This window comes from Leptopilina boulardi, unplaced genomic scaffold (assembly GCF_019393585.1).
Source record: "Leptopilina boulardi isolate dan_hultmark-lab unplaced genomic scaffold, ZJU_Lbou_2.1 LbouV2_221, whole genome shotgun sequence".
NCBI classification, from domain to species: Eukaryota; Metazoa; Arthropoda; class Insecta; order Hymenoptera; family Figitidae; genus Leptopilina; species Leptopilina boulardi.
The window spans coordinates 1272627-1295011 of record NW_026137776.1 but is presented as its reverse complement, the minus strand read 5'-3'; the positions used below and the strand labels follow the sequence as shown (position 1 = coordinate 1295011).

At 22.4% G+C, this 22385-nt stretch overlaps 1 protein-coding gene across 4 annotated transcripts in view; it reads right to left on the bottom strand.

Moving 5' to 3' along the window:
* LOC127279650 (ABC transporter G family member 23) overlaps nucleotides 1–22385 on the bottom strand; it is an 82258-nt gene that overhangs the window by 2466 nt on the left and 57407 nt on the right. For all 4 annotated transcript variants that reach the window (XM_051302156.1, XM_051302160.1, XM_051302159.1 and 1 more), the window contains 12 exons: nucleotides 18301–18558; nucleotides 9454–9768; nucleotides 7971–8078; nucleotides 5444–5537; nucleotides 5210–5374; nucleotides 4702–4836; nucleotides 4339–4487; nucleotides 2186–2393; nucleotides 1915–2092; nucleotides 1622–1808; nucleotides 1157–1422; nucleotides 828–914 (listed from right to left, as the gene is read on the bottom strand). In XM_051302156.1, coding sequence (XP_051158113.1) covers nucleotides 828–914; nucleotides 1157–1422; nucleotides 1622–1808; nucleotides 1915–2092; nucleotides 2186–2393; nucleotides 4339–4487; nucleotides 4702–4836; nucleotides 5210–5374; nucleotides 5444–5537; nucleotides 7971–8078; nucleotides 9454–9768; nucleotides 18301–18558 — 2150 coding nt within the window. The remainder of the gene's footprint in view (nucleotides 1–827; nucleotides 915–1156; nucleotides 1423–1621; nucleotides 1809–1914; nucleotides 2093–2185; nucleotides 2394–4338; nucleotides 4488–4701; nucleotides 4837–5209; nucleotides 5375–5443; nucleotides 5538–7970; nucleotides 8079–9453; nucleotides 9769–18300; nucleotides 18559–22385) is intronic.

Below are 22385 nucleotides of genomic sequence, written 5' to 3'. Positions count from 1 at the left end.
TTCATAAAACTTGCAATTAATTAAATTTTAATTTAAAAATTTTTTGTTAGTCAATCAAATTGTTATTCAACATAATTTTCATTTCATCAAATTTTCATATAATTGAATTTTTCTAAACCGAATTTGCTTTTATCCCAATTTATATTTAACCGAATTTTTTGTCTAAAAAGAATTATTATTAAATCAAATTTTGCATTTAACAGAATTTTCATTAAACTAAATTGTTATTAATATGATAAAATTTTCATTTGACTAAATCATTATTATAATTAATTAAATTTCAGAATATTTCTATTGTTGTAATAGAATTTTTATTTGACTGAATTTACTTTCAAAATGAATTTTTGTTTCACCAAATTGACATTTAACAGAATTTTTGTTTAACCGAATTGTTATTTACTGAATTTTTCTTGTAAACGGATTTTTATTTCGAAAAATTTTGCATTTTAATTTTTGAATAAGTTTGCAGTTGACAAAATTTTAATTAATTGACGTAATTTTCTTTTGAATGAATTTTTATTGAACAAAATTTGCATTCAATAAAACTTTCATTTCGTTAAATTTTCAATTAACCAAATTTGCTTTTAATTAATTTTTCATTTAATTAAAAATTGTCATTTTATATTTTTGTTAGCATTTTTTTGAAATATCATGGAAATTATTTTATTTCATTCCTGAAAAATTGTGGAAAATTCATGAAATTTTGTAATAAAATATTTTTAAAAATCCCGAATTCAAATAACTGTGTGAATAATTATTATTATCACACATATTTTAAAATTATTTTCAGCTATAATGAGAAAATATTAGAAACTCAAAATACATACCACTAAGAAGAAGAGTTGGATAGAAACTGCCTAAAGCTAGTTGAATGGCATTTCTTTCGAGTTCGCAAATCGCTGAGATCACAAAACCTGTAAATATTTATTTAAAATTAAACAATAATTTTAATTATTTATAAATATATTTTACTAAATTAATTATTTTATTTTTCAATATTTAACTATTTATAAATTTATAAATATGAAAACTATTTATTATTGTATTTGACTAACTTAATTAAATTAAAAATTAAATAAAATTAAGAACTAAATTAATTTTATTTTTGAATATTTAATTTGAAAAAAAATTTTTTTTTAACAATTTGATCTCTTACCAAAGCACATGCCGCACAAGCCTTGTAGAATTGTAAGGACGATAACAAAACCAATTTCACCCTTGCATTCGACTCCAAAGACAATGATCATGAAAATAAGAACCAAAGCTGTTTGACCGCACATCACAACAAATTGTGTAACAACATGAGAAAATAAAATTTCTCCCGGAGACACACCAGCTACCCAACTTCGATCCAAAAGACCTTCCATTCTTTCAATAATAAGAGCTGAAGACGTTAAAGCAACAGCCAAGAAGAACACGATACTAAAATGATGGAAAAAGTATTTTATTAATTTTATTATTATTATTATTAATATATTATTATATTATCTTATTATTATCAATAATAATTTCCCAAATGAGGCTGTTTTTTTAAAATAAATATCATTAAAATTGAAAATTAATTTTATTTTCAATTCAAATTGAAAATAATTTCAAAATATCAACGAATCGCAATGCTTACGTTAAAATAACACCAGGAGCAACAAAATCAGTAAAACTGGGTTCATTAGTCCCATAAATTGGATCTTTAAATTGAATTGGTACATCAGCTAATTTTGGATTTTGTTTGCAAGTTGACAGCAAGTCCTTAGCAAAATCTCGATATGAATATTGAAGATTTCTCGCTAGCATCAAACCTATTTGTTGATCTGAAATAAAAATATTTAATTTAACATTTAACATTTATTTTAATTTATATATATATATATATATAGATAATTTTCGTTTCAAAAATAAAATAAATTTTCAACTTACTGGACATGTCAAGCCAAACTCGAATTTCACTTTGATCTAAAGTTTCAGCGTCCGAGTCTTTGCCTAATGCCATTCTTGCAACTAGAGCGTCGGTGAAATTTTCCGTAAAATAAAGTGCACCCCAAGCGTTACCACGACGAACAGCTTCCATTGCCACTTTAGGTTCCGGATAATATTCCTAAATGAATGAAAAAAAAAATTTATATTTTATATTTGCGTAATGAATATTTTTTTTTTTGTTAAATAACATTTTTTAAAAATAAAAACTCACTTTCACCATTGTTTCGTTATCGAGAAATTTTAAATATCGACAACTGAGTTGTGTAAAATTACATCCTTCTGAAACTGGACAACTCATATTTTCATAAAACATTTCGTGATTAACTATGGCTAATTTAAGTCCTGTTGGATCTCTTCCAATTGCCAGGCAAAAGAGTATAACTTGCATTACGGGCAGGGCAAAAATAAATAACATCACTCTGAAAATTATATTTACATTTTAATTTTATCCAAATAAGTTGTTGAATATTTAAAAAAAAATTCTAATTCAAGTGTTATTCATTTTTTAATTTAAATTCAAAATCTTGCCCCAAATATGTAATATAATCCTTAAATTTGAAAAAAACGAGAATTAAAATTTGTTTAATTCTCAGGGCTGATAAAAATTATGATTTGTTTATAAAATAAAAAAATCCTTTTTTTTCTATTTATTTGTATTTTTTTTATTTAAATCAAATTTCTTTTTTATTTACGTCACTTACAAAAGTTCATTTTCCAAATTATTATATTTGTTTTTGCTAATAAATTATTTAAACGATAAATTTAATAATAAAAGCATCAAACTAATATTTATATTTTTATCAAAGAAAATAAGATTTTTCAATTAAAGACTAAAAATGCAATTCATACTCTTCAAAATTGTTGATTTCTAAAAAGTCAATTTTCTAATATTATATCTTAAAAAGTTTGAATTAGATATTAGAACTTTTTTAAAAATATGAAAACTGATAAAAAAATTTTGAATTAAAATTATCGAAAAAGAACATTTTTTATACGGTTGTGATTTTTGCAACTTTAATAACTTTGTAATAATAATAAAATTGTTTAAATAAATCCAGCGAAAATCATCTAGACCGGGTTGCTTTATTATTTTTAAAAAATCTGCAATCAATATTATATAATAATCCTTTATACACCTTTATTATTATTCAAGAATTTATTTAGTAAAATATCTTTTATTTTTTTAGAAAATAATTTTTCGTTAGGTTAGTTTTGGAAGTATAGTAAAAATCACAGAATAAGTAAAAAATATATATAAAATGCATTTTTGTAAAATAAAAAACTAAAAAACGAAAAATAATAAAATTCTCTAAACATAAATAATTAGAAAATTATTCACCTAAATATTTAAATTACGGATTCAATTTTTTTGTACAGTGATAAATTTTTTTTTTTTATTCAAGATATATTAAACAAAAATATAATATAAATTAAATTTTTTATTATTATCAGAATTTTTTAAAATTCGACGAGATTCTATGAAAATTTCACCGGAAATATAATTGCAATTTTTATATAAATTAAACTCTAAAGAATTTTTAAATTCTTATTTTTCTCAATAAAGAATATTCAAAAATGAGTATTTTTTTTTTTTTGAAAAATGTATTTAATATATTTTTACTTTTTCTGTGATAAAAATTATTTTTAAAAAATAAATAAAAGATATTTTACGAAATAAATGCTTAAATAATAATCAAGGTGCATAAAGGAATATTATCTATTAATTGCAGATTTTTTAAAAATAATAAAATTGATTTTCGCTGGACAACTTTTTGATTCAAATCATAATTTATCAAAGTTGCGATAAAAATTTTATTTTGACTTTTCCTGATTTTAGGTCAGAATTTAAATTTTTTTTCTAACTTTAATGAAAATATTTCGTTTTCAAATTATTAAAAAAAAAAAATCGACCAAAATGAATACTTTCTCATTTATGATGAAGACAATAATTTTTAAAAGCAAAAGTTTGAATTGAAAATTTCAAAAATTGTAATATTAGTAACATTTTTAGAAATTTGATATTTTTCCACTACTTTTTTTCTAAAATTTCCTGATTTCCCTGATCCTCGGCAATCCTGATTAAATGTAAATAATCCTTTGATTTAAATCATAATTTCAGTCATTGCAGCCCTGAATTAAATAATTTAAATTCTTTTGAATTCTGAATATGAAAAAATTACGTTTTATTTTAAATGACTTGAAATTAAATTGGTAGAAAATATTAAGAAATTCCTCGTTTCTGAGGAAGAATTGTTTGCTAAATTTCGTAATTTTTAAAATTAATCAAAGTAATAAATTAGGTCAGTCAAGTTTATAAATAACACTCAAATAAATATATATATATATATATATAAATATACTTACCCAACATTTCTCCACATACGTAGAAAGTTTTTCTGTAAAAGGGCTCTGATCTTTCCTGTAGTTGTGAGTTTGAAGCAATCAGAAAAATCGCAATCCTCACACTCCACTGTCGAGTCTCCTTTGACTCCTGGTAGGGGTTTGCCATTTAACTATAATTTTAAAATAAAAATTCTTTTAAAATCAAGTTTTTTTAAAAATTTTAAATTAACGATAAAAAATAATTAATTGAAATAAAAATAATAATTTAATTAACAAAAAAATATACGCATTATTTGCATAATTATCGAAGTATTTCTTTTTTACCAAATAGAATAAAATTGAAAAGAAAAAAAGTCAATAGAAAATTTCGAAATTTATACTTACGTCATAATGACTTCCTACTCCATTGGTTGTATCGTGAATGAGGATTTCTTTACTCTGATGAAAGTTGAGGCCAATAACTCCAGACTCCTCCGTCACATAGACTGGTTCGTCTTTTTTGCCCCAGTTTAAGGAAGCCTGATGATAAACGAGATGAAAAGTTTGTTAATATATTTTCAATATAATGCTAAAAAAAAAAAAAAATAATCACAAATTCAATTCCAACTTTATATAATTTACTTATTAACATATATTACTTTTTTTTTAAATCATTTTTCAAATGTTTCGATGAAAAAAAAAAATTAAAAAAAAAAAGTTATGTAAATTTTTTATAGATTTTTAAATTAAAAATTATATTTTGCAAAGTAATCAATAGCTTTTTTCAGCCTCTTTAAAATACATAACATTTCATTACTATTTGCATAGCAAATTATGAATAGTAAATTAACTTTTAAAAATAGTTTATATTGAAAATAAATTTATAGAAAAAAAAAAAAAATATTTTTCTTACCAAACTAGTATTATTAGTAATATTAAGTTCTGTAGGTGGAACATATTGTCCCTGTTTTCTGGAAAGTTTTAGAAAAACATCTTCTAGAGATGAACAACTATACATTTGTAAAAGAGCCCTTGGCGATTCTTCTGCCAATAATCTTCCACTTCTCATAAGACCAATCTACAAAAAAAAAAAATAATTTTTAATTCCAATAAAATAGTGAAAAAAAAATCAAACAGAATATATTACCGTATGTGCTTGTCTAGCTTCTTCAATATAATGTGTTGTAATGATAACTGTTTTATTTCCATCTTTGGTAATTTGAACCAAGTGATTCCAAATACTGAAATCAAAAAAATAATTAAATAAAATATATTTAAAAACAAAATTTTAATTACATATTATTTTTTTTTTTTATTGAAATTATTGTCTGGCATTTGAACTCGAAATAAAATAATAACTATAAGTGAAGCATTCAAAAAAAGATCGTTGAGAAGAACTCATGTTTTATTAACGATCTGTTTTGCACGATAAAAGAGTTTTTCAATATTTTCTTTCATTTCAAAGTGTCTTTGTACCTTGACACCTGATCCTTGTAATCTCGCTAAAAACTTCCGGATGGAGTATGCGTCTCCTATTTAATTTTCTAATGATCTGACGTAATATGGACTTAATTATTTAAATTTTATCAAAGTGCAATTTATTCCTTTAAACATTATTTGTTGTTTTTTTTTATTTTTTATCACAGCCAAACTATTTTTTTTTTCAATTAATCATTTTCTTCAAATAAATATTTAATTTCCTAATTTTGTGTCCTCATTTTTTTTTTTTTTTCAAATACCTTTTTTGTCCTTCCTCATTTGTCATCTGCCAGACAGTTTTAAATGACCAGATTATTCATGCTTTAAAAATAATTCTCTTTATAGAATTTAATCTTTTTCTTTTCTATTTCTTTTTTCATTTTGGTTGATCTTTTAACTAAAAGTTCTTTTTTTTTGCAGGTCGTAGCTCCTATTAAAAGAATATTGCTTCTTGAATAAATAAATTTATGTCATTGAAAATCAACGTCTAGCTGACAAAAAAAAAAAAAAAAAAAAAAAAAAAAAAAGTGACTGTATCAATATGTCAATTAGTCAAAAGGCATTCATTGTCTTGTTATTTACTCGCAAATGAATTAATTATAATTTTGAAGGATATTTCTTTGAAAAATATTATACGTTATTTCAAAACTTGTGAACAAATTCTCACAGATTATTATTTATTATTTTTTTTTTTTACTAAAATATTGAAATTCTAATAATAAAAGGAAATTGAAAGCGATTACGAATAGTAAAAGTCTCGTCTCTTATTATAAATTGCAAATCGTACTTTTGTGCGTGTACAATCGTTGTTCATCAACCGCTTCGCTTCATATAATCAAATCTATTTTTCATATTCAATCAGGAAGAAGATTTATAATTTAAATTTCATAGTTACGTGAATAAATATTTTGTATTTTTCTTTATTTTTTTTCTTTACATTTTAAGTTTTTTATACTCAACAAAAAAATTAAAGTACATTTTATAAATATACGTATAGAATATTTTTTGAAGTTATTTTACATATAAAATTTTTTTTTTTATTATTATTTTTGTGCTGGCAAAACTGGTTTTTCACGGTCATTTTAAATATGGTTTAAATACAACGAGTCGCATGTGAATTGCATGAGAAAAAAATCGAAGACTATTTTTTTCTCTCTCTCTCTCTCTCTCTCTCTCTCTCTCTTCATTTGGAAACATACTTTTACATTTTGTACTTTGTATATAAAAAAACCTGTTTAAAGAAAAATATTTTGTATTTTAATTTTTGTAAATTAAAAAAATATAAATATTAATTTCATAGAGAATTATTACTATAATTAATAATAATAACATCGAACTCTAAAATTTATTGATCGATAATGAGTTATTATTTAAGAGTTCCTTTACTGAGATACTAAAAAATAGAAAAAAAATCCAAACCAGCAGAAACATGATTTTTAAAAAGTTATTTTTTCTCAGGAATTAATTTGAATATTTTTTTGTTTCAGAAATTCTAAAAGAATCTAAAGAAAATTTTAAACATATAGATCTTACAAAATATTTATACCATAATTAAAAAAATTTATTACATTTTCAAAAAGTTTCAATTGATTTTTTAAGTTGTCTTTTCTATTTTTGATAATTTGTCGTTTTTTTAAAAAATTGAAAATTAAACTTTATGCTGCAGTTTATTATTAATATTTATTTGTTTATGAATATCTAAATCACTAAATATTCTACATTAAATGAGAGATCGATTTTAGAATTTTAATCGCAAATTCGACTTGATCTGTAAAACATAACTTCTGTAGCAGATTTTTTTTTATTATTCTTATTTTATAGATGATATGTTTAAAAGATTACCTATACTTTCACTTTTTATTATATTTTTTTAATGATTTAATATTTTTTCAATTTTTTCCATAAATCTATTATTAACATTCCAATATATATATATAAAATATAGTGATTTCTATTAAATGTTGCATGGCAAAATAAAATTTCTCCTCCTTGAAAAGATCATTAACACTTGTATTATATGATCCTAATCAAAGGAAAGTGGTCGATATATATTTACATCCTTCAAGTTTCACTATTCTTTATTAATTAATTCATTAATTTATTCTTATAAACAATAATTGTTCTCAATAATGTATGATTGTAATTTTCTAGATATTTATTCTTGAATTTTTTTTATTTTGCTTTTAATTTCTCACCTTTGCCTTAGAAGTGGATCTACACCTACGGTCGGTTCATCTAGAATTAAAAGTTCTGGATCGTGCATCAGAGCCACTGCAAAAGAGACTCTTCTTTGTTGACCGCCACTGAAATAAATAAATTTATTGAATAAATGCATATTTTATTAAATCTGAGACTAAAATAATTTTAAAAATTCGATTTTTTTTATGTTTTCAATGCTTTTTTTGTGCATTTTCAAAAATCAATCGACATTTGATTTGAAATACGAAAAATAAATCACGATTTTTAGTCTTTGTGTGAAATTCATTCATCTTTCTAATATTTATTAAGTTTTTAAAATTTTAAACATCTTCTATTATAATAGTTATAAATCACAAATTTAATAAAAATATAAAATTTCAAAAATCAGTTTTTTTTAAACAAATTACCTACAAAATTATTTTAAATCGAAATTTCAGGCTCACAATAATGGATTTTATGTTTAAAAAAATCATATTTTTTAAATCAATTTTTAGTTTTTCGTGATTTTTTTGTAAAAAATTCTTTTTTTTTGCTTCTTTAATATTTGTTTATGTATTTTCATAAATTAATCGACATTTGAGTTGAGATACTGAAAATAAGTTACTATACTTTTAATTGATTAATTAATTAATTTCAATTACTTCTTTTTGCGTCTATTTTAAATACACAGTAATTCTCTGTGACCTTTAAAACCTCATGACAATAATAAAACTAACATACTTTTTAATACAAATTAAAAAACTGCATTAAGATAATGAAAATTTAAATAGAAAAAGAAAATGATTTTTTTAATTAATTATTAGTATTTATTTTTCTATATTATTATTATTATTATTATTAATATTATTTACTTTTTAAATTATATGGCTTTATTAAATTATATTATTATTATTATATTTTTATGTACATTGATAATTTATTAAGAATATTTGAAATTAAAGGTCCGATAACTTCTTTAGATTATAATAGCTTTAAAATTTCTAAAAATTTTAAATAATCTAAATTTATATATATATATATTTAAAAAATATTTATCAACTAAAATAAGTATTCGTCTTCTTGTTCTCTATACTGATCACTTTCATTTAACAAGTTTCTTATTAATTAAACTTTCTTGGAGTTTATTATTCTGATAATCTTCCAAATATTCATTAAGTGCATTAACAATTGGTATTTGTTTATTTTGAACAAATTCTGCTAGGTATTGTTCAAGAAATAAAAAAATCACTAAGTATATTGAAGTAGGAAAATATTGGTATTAGCTGTACTGTTTTTGGAATTCATTCATTTCTTTCCCTGTAATTATATACTTAAGAAAACAGTTATCGAAATCAACTAAAATAAGTATAAATAACAAACCAAAAAAATAATACAGCAAATAATAAAAAAAAGGTACAACCGAGGAATTGATACCTATTAGTTCATGAAATTAAATGAAAAATATTGTATAATTATAGAAATATATAATATGAGATTTACCTAAGATTTTTAACAAGACGATTTTGTGAAGGAAGATCGAGAAATTGCAAGAGAAATCGTAACCTTTCGACGATTTCTGCGGTGCACATGCCAAAGATCCAACCAAAGTACATCATGGTTTCCCTGATAGTGAATTCTCCATAGAGTGCAATTTCTTGAGGCATGTAACCTACTCTTTTGCCAGGCACTCCCGATCCCTTTGTGCCTGGTTTGCCACCTAATACCCATATTTCACCTGAATTTAATCGTCTTCTTCCCACAATGCAAGAGAGTAAGGTAGTTTTTCCACAGCCACTAGCACCTAAAAGACCGTATCTGCAAATAAAAAAAACAAGAATATTTCTTTTAATTTTAAATTAATTCATATATAATTTCTAAATAATAATAATTAAATTGTCCATTATTTTTTTTCTTTATTTTAAAATGACATTTACATGGAAAAAATTGATTTTTTTTAAAAACTATTATATTTATTTTTTATATTTAAAATTTTTTTAATAACATGATAATATTAATGGAGTTAATAGGTTTAATAACATAACTGTTTTATAATATTCATATATATTTCATGATTTTTAGAAATTACGAATGAAACGATAAGTTTTAAATTTATAATTTATTTTATATAATCATAATTGTATATATAAAAGAAATAGATATAAATATTTTGTAATTTAGTGATTGCTTTTAATATTATGTAAGTTTTGCTCATGAATTCTATTTATTTTATATAACATATTGTTGTATAGTTTAAAAATATAATTTTCGATTTTAGAATATTTCTTTTAATACAAAAAAATTAGAATATTTCTTTTAATACAAAAAAAAAAAGAAATAATTGATTTTTAGTATTTCTTTTTCTATATTTTAGATAATTGCGGTATACTGTATTTATTGTCCTTGGTCCCTTAATTACCGTTAAAAATTTATTTATAGGAAACTATATATTTATTGATCGTGCTTTCTTTTTACATGTCAATTAGAGAATCTGTTTAGTATGTAAAGAAGAAGAAAAATATAATTAAATATTGTCTATAAATAGATTGTTATTTTCTCTTTTTTATTAAAAATAAAATTTTCTTTTTCAAAAAATTCGGAAAAATTATAGTTGGATGTTTATATAAAATTTTGTGAAAAATTTTGTGCGTAATTCTATTCATTTATTGGTTTTGTTATATAGTAGGAAGCAATATATTAAGTTGTATTGCTTTCACCGTTGATAAATAGTAAATGCGGTCAACGTGCTTCATGAACAGCTGATAGAAAGGTACAAGTATTAGCAAAGAATGTTTACATCTATAAAGACTTTAGAAAGACTGCTAGAGGTCAATTATTATATATATAGCTTAAAACACGCATTGTTCAATAGTGATGAATTTTTTAAACATTATTTTTTTTCCCCCACAGTAGAACGGAGAAAAAAAAATTTCCTATTTTATAATACAAAGTACGAATTTATGATTTTTATTCTTCTCATCAGATTGGAAAAAAATTTTGTCGAGCATTTTTTTTTCTTTTAAACAAGTTCAGTTTTTACAATAAAATTTTTTTCTATTTAAAATGTTTTCTAATAAAAAAAAAAAACTAAATTCTTTGATTCGAAACGAATCGATTGACTGTATATATTTAATTAAAAATTGTAGAATTCATTAAGATTTTTACTTTTTGGCAAAATTTTAAATAATGAATTTTTAGTATAAAATCGAAAATTGTCAGATTTAAAAAATTTTTCTTTTGTAGAAAATATTTTACCTTGAGAAAGAAATTTATTGATAAAGTACATATTTTAATGGAAATTTTGTAGAATTAAAAGCGATTTTTCGTCTTTGAAGAAATTAAAATTTTTGATATTTTTCTATAAATTTGCAAATTTACATTATTTGACGATTGATATTTTCGAAAAAACATTTTACATTTAGAAACGAATTGAAGGACAATATTTAATTATATTAAAATAAAGTTTAAAAAAATTTTTGTTTTTATTACTATTATGACTACAGTGATTTAAGACTATTATTTGGTACTCCGTTGCTTGCATCCAGATTTCTGTATAATGATATGATATTCTTGTACAAGATATTGAGTGGTATAATTTATTGTCCGAATTTATTATCAATGTTTAAAATCTCTGTCCCTACAACGATGACTAGAAATTACAGACTTTTTGAGGCGTATGATTTTTCCCAAAAATTAAAAAGTTCGAAATTTTAATTGATTGAATTACTTTAAGTCGATATTTTATTTGGTCGACATTTTATTTAGTCGATATTTTATTTGATTGAAAATCTAAATGCTCGATATTTAAAGTGGTCGACATTTTATTTAGACGATATTTTATTTGGTCGAAATTCTAAATGATCGACATTTAAAGTGGTCGAAATTTTATTAGTTCGATATTTTGTTTGGTCGATATTCTAAATGATCCACATTTAAAGTGGTCGATATTTTATTTGTTCGATATTCTAAATGATAGAAATTTAGAAGCATCGAATTTTATATCCATCGAAATTTAATTTGGTCGATATTTTAAAAGCTCGACATTTTTTTAGCTATACGAGTTTCCTCTCTATGTTGTTATTATTATTTACATCAATAATTTCAAATTTCCCGCAAAATTTCAATGTACTTTACCGACAAACTACATAGAAAGGAAACTCGTATAGCTAAAAAAGTGTCGAGCTTTTAAAATATTGACCAAATTAAATTTCGATGGATATAAAATTCGATGCTTCTAAATTTCTATCATTTAGAATATCGAACAAATACAATATCGACCACTTTAAATGTCGTTCATTTAAAATATTTACCAAACAAAATATCGAACTAATAAAATTTCGACCACTTTAAATGTCGATCATTTAGAATTTCGACCAAATAAAATATCGTCTAAATAAAATGTCGACCACATTAAATATCGACCATTTAGATTTTCGATCAAATAAAATATCGACTAAATAAAATGTCGACCTTCATAAATGTCGGTTATTTAGAATTTCAACCAAATAAAAAATCGACTGAATAAAATGTCGACCTTCATAAATGTCTATCATTTAGAATTTCGATAAAATAAAATATTGACTAAATAAAATATTGGCCACTTTAAATATCGATCATTTAGAATTTCGTTCAAATAAAATATCGACTTAATGTAATTCGATCAATTAAATTTTCGACCTTTTTAATTTTTGTGAAAAATCATGCACCTCGACTTTTTTTTGGAAACAGCTCATAGAACAAATTTTGGATATCACTCTTTAGTAAATAGATTGAATAGAGAGGCTAATTCTATCTCTAATGTTGTCGACTTTTTTAATAATAATTTGTCAGGATTCACTACATTACTACGTAGAAATATTTTAGATTTTTAAGTCAGAAAGAGATTGCCTAGCGTTATTTGAATGGCTTTATTATATAAAACAAGTTGCGCATTTTGCAACTTTTAGATTGTAAGAGTACTATGTACGAAAGGGCTTGACCCGTATGTTGTTAAATAAATAAATTATCCTTATTATTATTATTATTTTTATTTAATTATAATTTATTGATATTGAAAAATATACGAAAAATATTATATATATAATAAAAAAAAATTTTAATGGTCAAAAAGCAAGTTAAAATTAAAGAACATATTTAGTAAAAAAAAACAATTTTATTTTTGACATTTTGAACAATTAAAAATTTCATTTGAATAAATATTAAAATAGTTAAAAATTATTGAGGTTAAGAAATGAAAATATTTTTAAATCATGTTACTGGAATTGTTTAATTATAATCGCAGAAATTTTAAATCCAATGGCAATTTTTTTAATGATTCAAAGTGTCAAATAAATAAAATTGTTCGCACTTTCACCATAAAAAAATTCGCATGTACTTTTTAAATTATAATTTGATTTTTTTTTCTCCTTGACTTAATATAATAAGAAAATATGAAGTTGTATTAAATTTTTGTTCCATTTTAATTGATCAATATAATATTAGTCATTCATTATTATTATTTTGTGGAAACGGTAAAAACTTTCTTATATATACTTTCTGTTTATTATGTCACAACATATAACCTCCAATTTATGATAAAATTTTGCTTTCCTCTTACCGGAATCATTTACGAATTACGAAGTATAGATATTAATCATGAAATCTATAAGATTACTAATTTTAAGTTTCCCACGATATCAATAAAAATTTTGATTTGAATACAAATTTTCTATATTTGTTATGTATTTTAAAAAAGATAAAAAGTAAACAGTGAAACAATCAGTTTTTCGAAATCTTTCGTGAAGTTGCCGCTATCGATTACTTTTTTGATTATCGAAATGTTTGAACCTGTCATTTCTTCTCTGCTTTTTTGAGACGTGCAAAGCACATTGTTTACATTTGGTTTTAAATTAAAGTAACGTAAAAAATCAAGTAAAATAATGTATATTAGACAGATTTTGATATTAATCGAATATTGTTTCGTAAATTAGAAACATAGTATAATTAGTAACTTATATATACAGCGTAATACAGTTTTTGTGCCAGTGTGTGATGTGAAGAGGTTAGGTTATTGTTATATCGTTATATGCAAGTTACAGGTTTGTGATTTATGGAAAAATGATGCAATGAAAATATATGCGTAGTAGAATTTGAAAAAATTGAAAAATAATTAACGATTTAAAGAGGTAAATAACCAAATAAGAAGAAAAATATAAAAATATGACACAATTTGAAAATTTTTGAGTAACACCCAGGAAAAGAAGTAATTGTATTTTCAATTTAATTTTATTTATTTAAATTTTTGTATTAAATATTTAAAATAATTTTTCCTATTATAAAAGGTTAATTATAATTGGATCAATTATTCTGATGAAGCAATATATGACAAGTTTATATATAGAGAATCACGTAAGATTTTCTTTATTGATTACAAACAATAATTCCATTAAGACTTTAATTATTGCATAAACGTAATTGTTAAAAAAAACAAAGTAAAAAAAAAATTGACTACAAAATAACTCCTGATATTCTTATGCATATTTTCAGAATTGTCATATCAATTTCAAAACCGCGATTGATAGTGATTTGTATATATTTATTTTCAGAAAAATTGTAACGATTCCTATTATGCAAATTTGAATTGCTTTTTAAGTTAAAGAAAACTTGATTATATAATGTATATAAATTCCAATAGAACTTGCATAATAATTTGATTTCCTTAAGGAGCATATTTTAAAGTGTATCATAATATACTAGAAAAAAAATAATTTTGATACTTTTAAGGATCTCGCTTTAATATTTAATTATATATATTTTTTTTAATAAAATAAAAAAGTTTGTGGGTAAATCATATAGTTTAAGAGCATTGTACCTTGAAACACATAATGATTTCTCAACAATCTTATGACATCTAACGATTTACATCGGTAATATATTATGCAAGAGGTTAAAAGGAGCAGCGTGTGTGTTTTCATATAATGTTTGTTTACTGAAAAGTTTGTTTAAAAATGCAAACTAAGCCAACATGTTTTCTTAGGTATTGATTTTTTTTTTTTTGAATTATTTTTTGCAATTCAAATGAGATAAATCGCTATTTAATCGAAAGAATAATGAATATAGTATTTAAGGTAAAAGCACCAGTACCTGGACGCTATTAAAGGGGTCTCAAATTTATTTGTGTTTTGTACTAAGATAATTCAGGCCTCGGATTATACGACTTTTTTTTCAAAAATATGACTTTTTTCGACTTATATCAATAAAATGCGACTATTTCGACTTTTTTTTTAAATTTTAAAAAAAATTTTTTCAATAAAATATATTTTTTTTTTAGTATAAAATGCAAATCTTCTTCATTTCAATTATTTAACAAATTTTTAACTAAAATTTTTCACTAAATTAATTATTTTTAATAATTTTAATGAAATTCATTACAAATTAAATTATTTCAAAATATTTCTCAATTAAAATATTTATGAAATTAAAAAATTAATTATAATTTTAAAAAAAATCAAATAAAATTATATCAAAAATTTTTAATTCAAAACCATAAATCAATTCAAAATCAAATAAAATTCAATTATTTTCAAAAATTTCAATTCAAAATCAATTAAAATTTAATTATTATCCAAAATTTCAATTCAAAATTAATTATTATCGAAATTTTCAATCAAAAATCAACTAAAATTAAATTATTATCCAAAATTTCAATTGACATTCAATTATTTTCCAAAATTTCAATTCAAAATCAAAGAAAATTCAATTATTTTCCAAATTTTCAATTTAAAATCAAATAAAATTTAATTATTACCCAAAATTTCAATTTAAAATTAATTATTATCAAAATTTTCAATCAACAATCAACTAAAATTAAATTATTATCCAAAATTTCAATTGAAATTCAATTATTTTTCAAAATTTCAATTCAAAAACAAAGAAAATTCAATTATTTTCCAAATTTTCAATTTAAATTCAAATAAAATTTAATTATTTTCCGAATTTTCAATTCAAAATCAACTAAAATTCAATTATACTCAAAAAATTTCAATTCAAAATCAACTAAATTTCAATTACATTCAAAAATAATTTTTATCAAAATTTCTAATCAAAAATCATCAAAAATTGAATTATTATTCAAAATTTCAATTAAAATTCAATTATTTTCAAAAATTGGATTTAAAAGCTTCTAAAATTTAATTATTTCCTAAATTTTCCATCGAAAATTTTTTTGAAATTTAATAATTTCAATTATAACTCTAAGAAAATTGAATTATTTTTGTAATATTCTTTAAAAATTCAACTATCTGAAACCGTTTTTCAATTAAAAATGGTTTTTAAATTATTGTATGTTTGTCCGCAATTTCTAATAAATTTTGTTAGTGAAATCATAAAAAATTTTTAATTAAAAATCACTTGTAGTTCAATTAATTTCAAAAATCTCAATTATAAATCGTTGAAAATTCAATTACTTTTAAAAAATGTTATCTAAAATTATTTGATAAATTATTTTTAGTTCTGTAAAATTTAATTATTGTCTGAAAATTAACAAAATCTTTTGAATTTCAATTTCCCCGCCAAAAGTGACCTAAATTCTGAGGTTATGTTCGTTTCACGACTGTGAATATAGTCCATGAAGTAAGAATAAGGAGTCTTCACTTTGAAGGAAAAATGTCCCCAAATCTGGTACAAGCATTCCGGAAAATTAGAATAGTCGGAGGTGGCGTTCGTAACGGGAAAAACCTTAAACTATTGATTTCCCTAATTAAAGTCGTCTGCTATTTTTGAAAAGTATATTGTAAAATCACATAATTCCACATTTTTGAAAAATTAAGTAATTGAATAAATAGTAAATGTTAAATATGAAATATTATTTGTATTTAAAAAGTCATTTACAAATTAATTAATTTTATTAATTTTAATGAAGTTCTTTAAAAATTCACTAACTTTAAACTTTTTTTTAATACACATTCTTTAACAATCAATTCTTGTTTTTACAGTACAGCTGAAATATATATATAATATAGCTGAAAAATGCAAAATCTAATGATTTTTGATAATTTTTTTTAATTTTTGAAAAAATTCAAAATTTTCAAAATTTTCAAAAATTGTTAAAAATTAATTATTTTTGAAAAAAAAATTATTTTTCAGTTATATTGAGTTAATATAGCTGAAAAATGCAAAATCTAATGATTTTTGTTAATTTTTTTTTGAATTTTTACAAAGAATTTTAATAATTTTAAAAATAATTGAATTTCGGAAAAGTCATATATTAGCAAGATTCTTAGATCGAATTAATTCAATTTTAAGAGATTTTTAATGCAAACTTTTTTTTACAATTAAATAGCTACAGATTACTGTAAAAACAAAAAAAAACAATAATTGATTGTTAAAAAATGTGTATTAAAAAAAAGTTTAAAGTTAGTGAATTTTTAAAGAACTTCATTAAAATTAATAAAATTAATTAATTTGTAAATGACTTTTTAAATACAAATAATATTTCATATTTAACATTTACTATTTCTTCAATTACTTAATTTTTCAAAAATATGGAATTATGTGATTTTATAATATACTTTTCAAAAATAGCAGACGATTTTAATTAGGGAAATCAATAGTTTAAGGTTTTTCCCGTTACGAACGCCACCTCCGACTATTCTAATTTTCCGGAATGCTTGTACCAGATTTGGGAAAATTTTTCCTTCAATCCACGCATGGAGTGAAGACTCCTTATTCTTACTTCGTGATATAGTCGCAAGGCCCCCCTCCTTTCTTACGTTGAAGGAGAGGTGGATTTTCCGCCGAATTTGAACTAAATTTTAAGGTTAAGTTATTTTGTCGGGAAACGTTCAAGAAACAAACATAACCTCAAAATTTAGGTCAAACTAAATAATTAATTTAATTAATTTTAAACTAAATTTTGGTCAAAAATGACCAAAAAACGAACATAACCTTAAATGTAAGTCAAATTTTAGCTGGAAAATTTAAAAAATTAGATAAATTTTGTTTTAAAAATTGAAAATAGTAAAAATTATTGTTAATAAAAATCGTAAATGACATTTAAAGAAATAAATAATAAAATATTAATAATAGTTTTTAATTCCAGAAATTGTCTAAACATTAACTCAAACATCTACAAAACCAATAAAAAATAGGCCCCCCTAACGAAGCTGAAGTACGCAACGTTTATGATAAACGATTTTTACAGAAATAATTTTTTAAAATGAAAAATTCTATATAATTTTTTGCCTAAAAATTTTTTTTTATAATTTGTTGATTAATTATTTTTTTAAAAATCGTTTATCATAAACGTTGCGTACTTCAGCTTCGTCCCCCCCTATAGGATTATAATATTTAAAAATTTGAATTGGTACTTACATCGAGCCTTTGGCAACAGTCATACTGAGATTTTGTATTACATGATTTGGATTTTTGCTACTTCCATAAGTTTTAAATGCGTGCCTTACGCTTACGGCTTGTTGTCGACTCCAGGTTGGATTATTTATTCCAGGAGTTGCCATAAGTGCAAGTGTACCTGGTGGCATTATACCGCCGTCTATACTTTCTGTGGTTTGCATTTTTTTTTTAAATGAATTGGAATTCTCTAAAGTTCCACCGTCTCCTGCAATTCCGTCACTGCAAAAAAAAAAAACCAAAAATATATTTTCTAAGTTTCAAAAATGTATTTTAAATTTCAGTTTTTTGCTTCGTCATAGAGAAAGTTTTCTATTTATTAAAATTTAACTTCTTTTGTCTCGCGAAAAAAAAGATCGAGAGTTTTCGCAATTTAATAAAATTATATAGGTTTATAAAATTACAGTAAAAAAAAATTCCTTTTTTCGTTTCTTTTAATTACCTTCGTGTAGATACATTCTCTTTCAAGATTCGCGTACGTGAAAGTGATGTAATTTAGTACATAAGAGTCACGTGATGATTTCCAGTCTCGTGTGTGTATATTTATCAGTTATAATTGGGATTTAATATTTATTGATTTTAATTTTACTTAATTTATAGATTCATATAATTATTATTAACCAGGTGAAAAAAGAAACGAGAAAATTGCTGATTTAATATTTTATGCGTGTCATGAAAAATATTTCTCAATATAAATATATATATATATATTATACAACCTTCAGAAAAGAAGTGTAAAAATGTATATAAATTTCAGAAAGTGGAATCATCTAAGAATTTCTATATATATTTCTCAATTCTTTGTGTTTAGAAGATTCGTCATCGCGTAAATAGAATTATGTACAATGAGGATTATAATTTTTAATGAAAATTAATGAAAATTTTTAATAAATATTTTTAAAAAATTGAAAGAATTGAAAAATATTAAAAAATGTCCAGTATTTTTCAATATGTACACATAATTCTAGTTCTCAATTGTATATTTATACTGTTCACAGGACAAGCCTGCACATATTGAATTACATAAGGTTACGGCTTTCTTTTCGCTGACGCTCAACATTTTCATTGGGCAACTTTTACGGTCATATAGAGACATGCGTCTGTAAGTAAAGACAAGGAGATGAAGCGTTGACATAAACTTCAAATGAAATGCTAAAGAGCGGAAACAGAAGTGATGGTAAAAGAGTGTCTTAACAAGTGTAGAAAAATTTCAACAACAAAAAAAAGAAAGTAATTTTGGAATTTTTTTTTTAATTTGGTAATCAGTACAGTTCAAGGGCAATAAGTTGATAAGTTCTTTGTTTTTTGAAAGATAAACAGAAAATTAGTAAAAAATAAAATTTGAATTAACAATTAATTAGAAATTAATTTCGTTATTGAAAAAATTTAATCATTTATATATTAAAATTATTTTCAAAAATTCTATTTCTCATTTGTAAGATTTTAATTTGTAAATTTTAATTTAATAAGATCTATTACCGATATTTTAATCTTAAATATTTAAATTAAAATTTTCGGTCCAATTTTGGTCCATTTACGTCAAAATTATCAAAAAAAAACCTAAATTTTGAAAATAAAGACCACTGTAATACTTATTATCAGAATGAAATGAAAAAAAAAAAAATGTTCGAATTTTTCAAAAACCACTAATATATTAGTAATATAATTCAATAGTAAAATTTATAAAATTATTTTCAAGTTTTTCAACTTTAATTTATAAATATCTTTATTTATAACATCTCTCGAGCTCGAAGGTGATCCTGAACTTTTAAAGAATTATTATGACTTCAAGCTGAACTCAAGAAAGGGAAAACATTTCTTTAAAAAAATAAAAGAAGTAATAATTACTTGACCTTGGCGAAGAACAGAAAATGTACCTCAATCATCATCTCTCATTAAAAGCAATTCAGTTCTTGTAGCCTTATAAGAAAAGTTATCTTTCATTTTATATTTTTTGAACTGTCATAATGAAAAATTTACTGTATATAAATATACATACCTATGTTTTGTTTATAAAAAAAAACTTAAAAAATTCGTTAGATTTATTTTTTTATTAGCAAGTTTACTTTAACAAAAATATTCATCTTTCTTTTAAAAAATTTTTTAAATTATCAAAAAATTTAAATTAAATATTTTTTTAGTTTTTCTTTATAATAACGACTGTATTCTTGTTTTTTTATGATTTTATTTTTTTTCTAAATTAATAAAAAATAACGAGAAAAAGAAATTAATTAGTATTGAAAACAAAATACATTTTATTTTTTTTTAAATTAAAAATTTGTATATAAATTGGCTCGAATTTTATTCGAAATTTCTCCTCGACAGCTTAGCTTACAATAAATTCTTTGTAAAATCCAAATATATTGTTTTTACGTAACAGTAAAAGATGAGTTCTTCATTTTATGGTATGAGAAAGTAACATAAGGAAATAGTTATGAATAGTTAATGGCATTTAACGGAGATAACGCACAAAAAAGAGTTAAACAAGATAATACAATTATTATTCTTTTTTTTCAAAAAAAGGGGTCATTTATTTAATAGTAGAGCAATTGTTTAAAAACTTTCATTTTAAAATGAAAAATTTACAATTAAGTTAAAATTAAAAAAAATTACATAAAATATTTATTAAACAATTTTATTTTTTATTCAGTACTTTTTTTTAAATATGTTATAAATGATTAATTTTGATTATAATTTAATTCATTTTTTTTGTTGATTAATTTGAATTCATATTATTTATAAAATGAGTGGTTTTTTTTTTTAAATTTGAATTAACTACAAGTTTATGTGAAAGTGTATGTCATGACACATGCAAGTAAAACTGCATTTAAATTGATTCATTTTATTTCCGCTTACAATGACGTATATATGTATCTGAGAAAGACCACCAAAGGCGTGACAAAAATGGCGTTACAAAGCATGACAAACATTTTCCATTAACAAATAATATTGAAGTTATTACAATAACTAATTTTTCATTCCACTGCTCCATAATTTAAACTATATATACTTGGTTATACTTCAATTCTGTTTCTCTCGACAAAGCTCTGATAATAAGCAATTAATATGTATGTATCTTATTGCAAATTAATTTAATATGCCGGCAGTACAATTTTAGTCATTTTTCCAAATTTGCAATTTTTTTAAGAATAAATTTTTTAACAAAATATTAATATACTCTGACAAATGACAATGAAAGAATCATTTATACTGTTTTTGAGGTCTTAACAAAATTTTAGCTCAATCTATCAAATTTTCGAGAAAATCTACGGAGAATATTTACTATTAAAGAATTTTTAATCAGACGAATATTCTTAATTAACAAAATTTCTTTTTCATTGAATTTGTATTCAAAAATTGGATAAAAATTATCTTTTTAAATCTAAATCCAGTAGAACGTGCGAGATATGTCACATCTTTATATTTTTGAAACCTGCCTCACCCTGATTTTCTCTATTTTAGTTCAGTTGCTTCCCATTGTCCTCACTCGCCATTTGTCACAATTCTCATAAACTACCGCACCCTGCTGTAGTGAAAATTTAGTAATTTTATAGTAACTTTTAATTTTAATAATAAAGTTACTAAATTTTTACTAGAGCAGGGTGCGGTAGTTGACTATAGAATTACGACAAATTAATGGCGAGTGGGGATATCCCATTTTAACACAGTCAATATTGTACACAAGGTAAACTATTAAATATTACAGTAATTAAATTTTCAAAAAATAAGAAAAGTTATTGATTAGTAATTAAAGTTAATAATTAATTTTTTCCAGATAACTCTGACATGGCGCATTTCAATTTTGAAAGGAGATAAACTAAGTTATCACAGAAAATTAAAAGGCATTAAAATAAGTTGCAACGCTTATTATTTTAATCTAATTTTGCTTATTTTAATCCATTTTGGTATTAAAATAAGCAAAATTGGATTAAAATAATAAGCGTTGCAGCTTATTTTAATACCTTTTAATTTTCTGTGATCGCAGTGAAGAAAGAAAAAAAGGTTGTTTAATATTAATGATGAATAATAATGAGCTTAACTGCTTAATA